Genomic DNA, 9569 nt, shown 5'->3' with positions numbered 1-9569 from the left:
AAGTCTCTTAACTTTGGGCTTCACTAAAAACTTCCTTCAAGAGGGAAAAATATCAGGGCTCAGTCACAATCAAAAGCAAAAAATCAATCTCCAACCATCCAATGTCTGGGATCCAACTTAAATGATCTTCTGGGCTCCTCCAAGGGCTTGGGTCACTTCTCCAGCCATGCCCTTTGTAGCACACATCTTGTCTTCTTGGCTCCAGCTCCAGCTGCCTGTACTTCACTGCTGCTGCTGTTCTTGGTGGTCATCTCATGATCCTGGCATCTCCAAAACGCTGCTGTCCTTTGCATGACCCTTTCAGTCCTGGGCCATCAATTGCAACTGAGGCTGCACCTTCACCAATGGCCTTCCATGGCCTCTCACAGTGCTTCCAGTAACTCCAGCTGTGTCAAGTCGACACAAAACTAACCAGTACATGTACCAAAAGTTCCTTATTTTTCCTATGCTTCAAAAAAGCCTATTTATGATTTCTGGGATTTTAGATATTCAAGCACTTTCCCCTGAGTATATATAAAAAGCAGCTTTATGCATTTATGCACTTCACAACGTCTTGAGGTGCTCCTGACCATAAGGTGAGCCATGTCGGTGCGTATACACTCTCCAATTGCTTTCTTTCTGTGTGATCGGTAGTCACACGAGAAGCTTGTAGCTGCATGCTTCTTGTGGCCTCAGGTTGATGCCACACCTTATTTTGTCTAACCAAGCTAAAGTCTTCATCGGATAGGCTCATGCCAAAAGATATAGACCAAATGACCAGAGATGTGCAGGAGCCACTCTGTGGGTCCATCCCATCTGCTGACCCACTCCTCCCTGCTTGATGGATGCTTCTGTGCAACTCTGTGAATTGGTTACCTAATTGATGGATTTATTACTCTGCTTTGACACTGGATTGTTCAAAGAGTCACCTCCCCCTTTTCTTGAGGTTAAATCAGTAAAAGCTCACAGGCAAGCTGCTCAGACACAGTGTTACTCTTGGCTCCTTCTTTTTCACCTGTGCATTTCCCCCACTACGGCAACTGGGTAGGAATTCTGACCCGAGCCAGGGCAGAGTGAACCATATCTGACTAGGCAGGGCACCGCCTATGATTTCTGGTTGAGGCAGATCTGTCAGTGACTTTAATATCTGTTCTAACTTCATCAGACCCATTTCGACTGCATTAACTTTTGGACAGGGTCTCACTTTGTAGTCCCAGTTGGGCTAGAATTCATTATGTTGGCCAGGCCAAACTCACTGTAATTCCTCTGCCTCCACCTCCCCTGTACTGGCAGTACAAGTGGGCACTGCTCTGTCGGGCTTGACTACTTTCTTAACTACATATGTTGGTTTTACCATCTAATTCATTCTTGACCTTCCACCTCTTTACAGCACCATCTACCTGGGGTGGCTCTGAGTGACCAAGGTGCTGCTTCCTGAGGTTGCCTGACACCTGACACAAGGTTTCTGGTGGATGCTCTGGACCTGACAACGTCACTGCATCTGCTATGTGTTCCCAACGAACTAAATACAAACTGACAGGAGACAGAGGGGGCGGCAGCTGTGTTTTGGCTGTAAAAGAAGGTCCAGTAAAGTAATTTCAGTGTTTATTTGAATCACCTTAGTTTGGCACAGACACACAGAGCAGTCACTTCCAGAAGAGGAGGAAGGGGGAGGAGGAGGAAGTGGAAAAGGAAGAATCAGGGAAAGAAAGAGCAGGAAAGGGGAAAAGGGAAAAAGGGAAGGGGGGGAGGAGAAGGAGGAGGAGAAAGAGAAAAAGGAGGAGGAGGTGGAGGAGGAGGCTGTGAAAAGGAGCTCTGTCTCCCACAGGAAGATTCCACAGCCAGAATTCTAGTGAACCATCAATTCATCTGCTGTGAGCACAGTTGTTCCAGGAGTGTGAAAGGCGCAGGAAGACATGCATTTCTAAGGAGCATACACTGTTGCTGTTAGACATGCCAAGGATGCTGTAACTGGGCAGTGTGGAGGTGCAATTGTTTACAGATGAGCCTGGAGGCGTGACTCCTTAGGGTCCAGGGCCTACTTGCTCATCTCTATCCACATTTTCTAGGACACGTGTAGGAAGTGGAGTTATAGCTGTGAAAAATGTTGATTCTTCCAAGATAAGGAGATTTTGCCAAGCAGCTAGAGATGCCATGTGTTAGCTACATCATCAAATAACAAAGCAGTTAATTCAAATAATGGCTTTTAAAAAATCTAATGCATGGAATCATTATACCATCATAGGTCGTCACACCAGCTATGCATTCTGGATTTGTCATCCTTAATCATTACAGCAGAGAGCCAGGTATTCTCTGGAATCCTGAGGGCAGCAGAACTCTTCTCACTGGACAAGCAAGTGGCCTGTGTCCTCCTAGCACTGATCACACCCAGCCTATAGGGGGGGTCCCTGGCCTGTGTCATCCTAGCACCAATCACATCCAGCCTATAGGGAGGTCCCTGGCCTGTGTCCTCCTAGCACCGACCACACCCAGCATATAGGAGGTCCCAGAGAATCCCTCATGTATCACATACACATGTGAAAATATTCCTTTAAAATTTTTATTTTTTCTAATTGTGTGTGTGTGTGTGTGTGTGTGTGTGTGTGTGTGTGTGTGTGTGTGTCTGTGCAAGAGGAGGCCATAGGCCATAGATCTTCCTTAATCTGGAGTTATAGGCAGTTATAAGCCACCTAGTATGGGTGCTGAAAAGCAAATTCTGGTCCTCTGCAAAAGCAATATGTACTCTTAACTACTGAGCCATCCCTTCATCCCCTAATTCTTAGTAATTTAGAGTAAAAAAAAAAAGAACCCTCTAGAAACCCATAAAATATCATTTATATTTCCTGAGCTGAGAATTTTCACCAACAATTTGGAGAGTTTCTCAAGAAATATATATGTTAGATTATAGATGAAGGAGCAAAAGAGAGAAATAAAGAAAAAGCCAAACAGAAAAAAGTCATTGAAAATCTAAATATCTGTGCATATCATTCAATTATCTAGAAAAACTGTAGGTTGGGGACAGGAAAAGAAGAATCCATGCTGTACCCAGGAGAGACCTCGGCAGGGACAACGTGATAAACTCGGCCACATTCTGTAACTTGGAGACTCTGGTTTGTGTCTGGTTCATTCTCCATTAAGGGTATCATTGATGTTTTTTGTAGTTACAAAGTTGTTGGCTCCATTCAAAATTTTTGAAGCTTTTTCCTAAGTTACAAAGTTTGTGATTCAAAAACTACTCTGAAACACAGAGTTGTGTCTTATGCCTGAGCAGGTACCTCCTGTTACAGTCACAGACTGCCTCTGTTGGCATGAGTTCACCAAACTGCTCTTCTAAAAGCCAGAAGACCATTTTAGCTGATACTATAATGCCACGTTTCTAAATATATAAAAATATTTGAATCTGATTCAAAAGTAAATACAACTAAGTTTTTAAATGCAAGCAATAGTCAGCTTTTTAAAAGACAGTTTATCAAAAACACTACTGTGTGTTTCATTCACTAGGAAATTGATATTGAAGCCTTAACTGACATGTGTGCAGACACACACCAATTCCAGCTCCAGGAGCTCCAGTTCCCTCTTCTGGCCTTCACAGGCTATTGCACTCACATGCAGATACAACATTCAACAAACACATCTTTAAAAAAATATGAAACCATTAGTTACACTGTACTCCCCCCTTTTTTGCTAATATTAAAGCTGTCTTGAATAAAACTTAGACACTTCCCTTAAAATTAAACTTGAAAGATGGAGAGTTTGTTCATCTTGAAACATTGTTACTCACTGTTAGAAGTCAGAATACCAAAGATCATCATAGCGTTTCTTCTCACAATTTTGTCTTCGTGGGTGAGCAGTTTGGTCAAAGGCTCCACAGCTCCAAGTTCAAGGAGAGTTGCTTTATTCTCCTCACCTGACACCACAGGTAGAACAAGATCATGCATGAATGCCTTCCAGGTCCAGGGAGCTACTTCACTCTCGTTTGCCCTTTATATCCCTCTTCAGTTTCTCTCAGAAAAAACCTGCAGGCTCCGGACCCCAGTGTATGCCGGCCCCCAGTAGCCACTGCTCTCCCTTCCCTTGATGTTCACAGGCTCATCCTCAGCTCTGACCTCACAACAGGCCAGTTCAGAGCGGGGTCCTAATATTGTCACAGCATCCCAGACACCCACCCTTATGCTTCTCTGTATAACTGCAGCAAGTGCTCTTGACTGCTGAGCCATCTCTCTAGCCCTTAGATCATGCTTTTATCCATTAAAAAAGGTGTGTTAGTTTCTTGTAGATACTTTAATCAACTGCACAAAGTCTGTGTCTGAAACCAGTGAAGTTTTTAATCTTTGGATCAGAAAGGTAGAACTCTGAAATAGATCTCCACAGGTGAAAGCCAAGTGGATGGTGACCTGTGTCCCTCCCGAGAGCTCTGAGAGGGAACATCTCCTCTCCTGGGTCTTTCTTGGGGTGGGGTGAGAATGGAACCCAGGAGCTCATGAAAGCTAAGCGAATGCTAAACCTCTCAACTGTCCTGTTTCTTCTCATCATTCCTTGGCTTGTGGGCACCTTCCTCCCTCAAAGTCACCAACCATATATTTCGGGCCTGTTTGCCTACCACATGGGCTCTAGGGATTTGAACTCAGTCAGCATTTTAGCCACCCTGACCCTAAATCTTGCTATCTGACATGGTGCTATACATTTCTATCTAAAGGCTCATTTAACATCATTCTACAAAGTTTTACAGATTAATTTCTACTTTTATCCCTCGTTTTCCTTCACCCATGAGCTGCACAGAAGGGTGTTGTTTGCTAGAATATTGATTTTATTGATTTCTCATGTAATTTCTCCATGGTATGGAGAGTGGTGATACATTTTGAATATTTTAGAATCCCTTGAAATGTGTTTAGTCTTGTTTTGAGCCTCAGAACACAGTTTACTGAGGTGAGTGCTCTGTAAGTTATTCCTGAGAAATCATGTTCACTCCAGGCTTCTCAGAGAGAAATCTGTCAATACAGATTAAATTCATTAATATTGATGGTCAAATCTTCCATATTTTTAGACTTACAGTCTATTTATTCTTTCATTTATTGAGAGAAAAGTCTTGAATCCTCTCTCTGTGGGCCATCTGTACATGCTTATCTTTCCTTGAAGACCAGCTTTATACATTTGGAGTATTCTCTATTCAGTCTATGGATATAGAAGATTTTCTGCAGCCTTTAAATTATTTGACCTCTTTATCATAATGAAATGACCTCTGGCTCCTTTTACTATTTATTTTTCTTATATTAATATAATCACTCCATGTGTATATTGATTAGTCCTTTCATGAGATATCTTTTTACCTTTTATTTGCGCCTTAATGTTTTAAGGATCTTTCTTCAAGGCAGTGTACAGTTTGGTTTTGGTTTTTACTTGAATACAACTATCTGTCTCTGTTGATCATTTAAATTTTATTTGAATGGAATTTTATTCAGCTGTAAAGGAAGATGAAATTACAAAATTAGCATGAAAATGGGCGGTAAAGCCGAGGAAACTAGGAAGGGCCAATGAACTTCGGCAAAGGAGGCTGGGAAGGAAAAGGAGGGGCTGGAAGAACAAAGTGGAAATGGAGGATACCCGGGATGAAAGGTCCAGTGGTGAAGGGAGCAGGGAGGTAGGGGTGGGGCAGCCTTCATTTTAACTCTTTATGTCAACATTACACACGTGACTATTTGTTTTATACTTTGGGTATGATCCAATGCAAGTTTATCTAACTGCTCTTTTTGCTTCTGTGGCATTTATTCTTGTCGGTTGATTGGATAAATGAGCACCTGGTATGTATACTATATATACGGTACTATACAGAAATGAGACAGAAAGATAAACACCAAAAGAACAAACCTTTCAGAGCAAACTTATAGATGGCTTCACAAGCTTTGGCTAAGATGTCTTCCTCTGGAGACTTGAGCATCAGTACCACAGTGGCCGCTTTTTTGATTTCAGTTGTGAGTGGGTCAAACTGGAATATATATATATATATATAAAGAAAAGTAATCAGGTTCATGTAACTGTCACATCAAAATTAACAGTAGCTTAAAATTTAGAGAAGCTGCAGTCTTGCAAAAGGATGTGATCACTGCCCTGTAGGTATGCTGCAAAGTTCCTCTTTAAAAAAGAAATCACTGGGGCTGGAGAGAGGGGTCAGTGGTTAAGGGCACTGGCTGCTCTTCCAGAGGACCCAGGCTTAGTTTCCAGCACTCTCATAGTGACTTACAACTTCTCTAACTCTGGCCTCTGGGGGTGCTGCATGTATGTGGTATACCAACATACATGTAGGTGAAACACATGTACACATAAAGTAAAATTGAAGAAAAAGTCTTAAAAACTACTGACAGAGAAACAAATTTCAGCACTGACGGTCCTTGAATTCCTAGAGAACAGTGGAAGGGGAAGAAAGATTTTTTGTTTACAGATCCAGTTTCTCAATTTGTCTCCAACAAGTTGCCGAAGCATTTAGAAGGCCAGTTCCTTGTTCTGTGTTCCAGTGATAATAGCATTTATCTAAAAGCAAAGGTTGGAGAGGTTATGATGAAGCACTTAGCCCATTATCTAGCACATCACAGATGCTCACTAAAATAAACATATATTATTATCATTCTAAGTCAATATACAAGAATCCTTGAGTATATCGGGTGCCCTGTCCAAGAGTGAATTTGTCCATCCCAATGATGGACTCTTAATGGAAAAGTATGAATTACATATGCTAAACAAGAACAAAGATGACAGAACAGAAAGAGAAATATAACACATACAAACTCAAGTAAGTTCCAGAAAAGGACAATGGTGGCATAGTGTGGAGGAAATGTGTAGGACTCTGAGACCTGTGTCATGCTGAATCTGGGCAATTTTTGTGTGGCTAAAACAAGCTAGACCAAACTCACAGCTCTGGGGTTTTCTGTGGGCCAGGAGTAAATGAATCATGACACTGTTTTCTTTCATTTCCAGAGACAAATGAAGGAAGGAGTTATGTTTACAACAAAGGCAACTGGATTTCCAGGTATTACATGGTTCTGTGGGTTGACACTCCCTATATTACATCTCGTTATGGTTGGAGATATAAGATGACATCATTGTGTGAAACTAGCAGGCTAGAAAGAGGAATGGAAGATGGGTGACAGATATAGGCAATTGCCTAGAATGCATTTGGAATTTAAAAAAAAAAATCCCATAGAAGAGAAGAGTCTATTGAATTTTTGAAAAATTTCACATTCTTAATTGTGTGTATATGTGCACATTCACATGGGTGTGCACACACATGCACGTGCATGCACACATGCACATACATGGGAAGTCAAGGGACAACTCACAGGAGTGGACTTTCTCCTTCTGTATTGTGTGATTTGGGAATTGATCTCAGGTTGTCAGGCTCGGCTGCATTCACTTTTACCTGCAAATGCCTTCACCTGGATTTTACAGGACCATATTGTCTCAACCTTGGTCCAAGCGTCTGTATCTGAACACCCACGTAAAAAATGATCAGTACAGTAGTGACTGCCTGTAATGCCGGGTCTGGGGAGGCAGACACAGGAAATGATCAGTACAGTAGTGACTGCCTGTAATGCCGGGTCTGGGGAGGCAGACACAGGAAATGATCAGTACAGTAGTAACTGCCTGTAATGCCGGGTCTGGGGAGGCAGACACAAGAAATGATCAGTACAGTAGTGACTGCCTGTAATGCCGGGTCTGGGGAGGCAGACACAGGAAGACCCCTGGGAACTTCTTGCCAAATCAGTGCACTACAGGCTCAGTGACAGACTTGTTTTAAAAATTAAAGAAAGGTGCAGAGTGATTGGGAAAACACCTGGTGTTGACCTCTGGCCTCCAAATATGTGAAACAACACATGCTCACTCATCAGGACACACACACAAACTTACAGCTTGATGACAAGTGTGTATTTAATGTTACAAGAAAATGCCATGTTTTCCAAAGTAGCTGTACCATTTTGCAGCATTGTTATCAATGTAGCTATATGCAGCACAGTGCGTCTGCTTCACTGGGTTTCCTTAATTTCTCTGCAATGCTTCGTAGGTTATAGATGATGATTTCTGATAAAAGTAATATGTTTATATATTTCATCTTTATGCAATGGAATAACCTATTTTCTTCATACTTTTAAAATTTTGTGTTATTAAGTGAACATCATTGGAGACCGTTTTCTTCTTTAAAAATGAAAATTTTTATAATTATGAAATCTCCATGTTTTTCTTCAATAAAAGTGTTCCTCCTATAATACTTGTGCAGTGCATAGGCACCTTGCTATGACTAGTATTTGCATGATTTGCATGTCTTTCTGTTTTGCTCTTAACCTATATTGTCCTTAAGCATTTTTTGAGTCTTTTCCTTAAATTTGACCTTCTCTATCAATAATCTAGTATGATTACTAATATAGTTGAGATCTATTGACCATCTTGCTATCTATCTCTACTCTCTCTTTTTCCTGTCTTCTCTTTTTGGTAACTGGATTTGTTTTAGCTTCCTATTTTGTTTCCTCTAATGGATTATTGATTGTTTTCCTGATATGCGTCACATATACCTCTTTATATTTTGTGTCTTTATTTATTTTTATTTGCTGCATTAACATCGTGGGAAGGAAGGGGGCTCAGATTCCACAGTGTTGTCCAGATTGGTCTCGAACTCCCAAACTGAAGCCACCCTTCTGCCTCAGTCTCCAAAGAAGCTAAGTTAGACTGTTCAGCACTAAATCTAAATTAGTATTTGAGTATTTTAAAGCGCATCTTGTAAATGTGACTAACTTGTGAGAACGTCATTGTAACTGTGGTCTTTGAAGAGGTATAATACATCAAGATTCGCTGGACCAGACTGATAACACTGCTTACTCACTCCTGGAGGTTTAGTCAACACTCTGATATGTTACTGTGCCTTCCAGTCATCATTAGGAACAAGGCGGGATAGATTATAAGAAGCATAAAGGAAGACAGGGGCCATAGAGCTACACTAGCCGAGAGGTTCTGCAGTGGGAACGCAGCGCTTGGCAGACAGCAGAGGCACATGGTGTGGTATTTGTTTCTCCTGCAGGGCCTACAGCATTAGAGTAAAATTTTTTTTATTTAAAAAGGTGCTGAGAATAAAATGGTGGCTGTAACAGAATGCCACACTACTGACTAAATAATGCCGAGTTGTAATCACACAGCTCATCTGCTTCCCGACGAGGTCGTCAGTCAGCAGCAAGCTTGTTGTGAAATTACAATGTCACGCTCTGTATAAAATGAACTGTGTGCCAAGACTACAGACAGAAAGAATGAAAGCAAGGAACAGGATTCTGGCTAAGCTCTGCTTTGAAAGGACAGTCTGCTGAGAGACCACAGGCACACAGAGACAGTCTCCAATCTCTGAAGGGAACACAACCAAGAGAAACCACGTTCTGGCAGAACCTCAGAGATAGCAATGTTTCTGCTTCTGCCTTTCCAACATGGCACTCACAGGCCAAGCTTGCACTCTTGGTTTTGCTTTTTGTTCTTTTTCCTTTCCTTTCCTTTCCTTTCCTTTCCTTTCCTTTCCTTTCCTTTCCTTTCCTTTCCTTTCCTTTCCCCTTTCCTTTCCCCTT

The 9569-nt window shown here is 41.7% G+C and overlaps 1 protein-coding gene across 4 annotated transcripts in view; it reads right to left on the bottom strand.

Moving 5' to 3' along the window:
- Positions 1–9569, bottom strand: part of Armc3 (armadillo repeat containing 3) — a 99983-nt gene that overhangs the window by 76991 nt on the left and 13423 nt on the right. For all 4 annotated transcript variants that reach the window (XM_021193603.1, XM_021193605.1, XM_021193602.1 and 1 more), the window contains exons 3-4: positions 5845–5962; positions 3761–3886 (exon numbers count right to left, since the gene is read on the bottom strand). In XM_021193603.1, coding sequence (XP_021049262.1) covers positions 3761–3886; positions 5845–5962 — 244 coding nt within the window. The remainder of the gene's footprint in view (positions 1–3760; positions 3887–5844; positions 5963–9569) is intronic.

This window comes from Mus pahari, chromosome 3 (assembly GCF_900095145.1).
Source record: "Mus pahari chromosome 3, PAHARI_EIJ_v1.1, whole genome shotgun sequence".
NCBI lineage: Eukaryota > Metazoa > Chordata > Mammalia > Rodentia > Muridae > Mus > Mus pahari.
The sequence above is the reverse complement of the archived record's forward strand: the minus strand, read 5'-3'. Positions and strand labels throughout refer to the sequence as shown.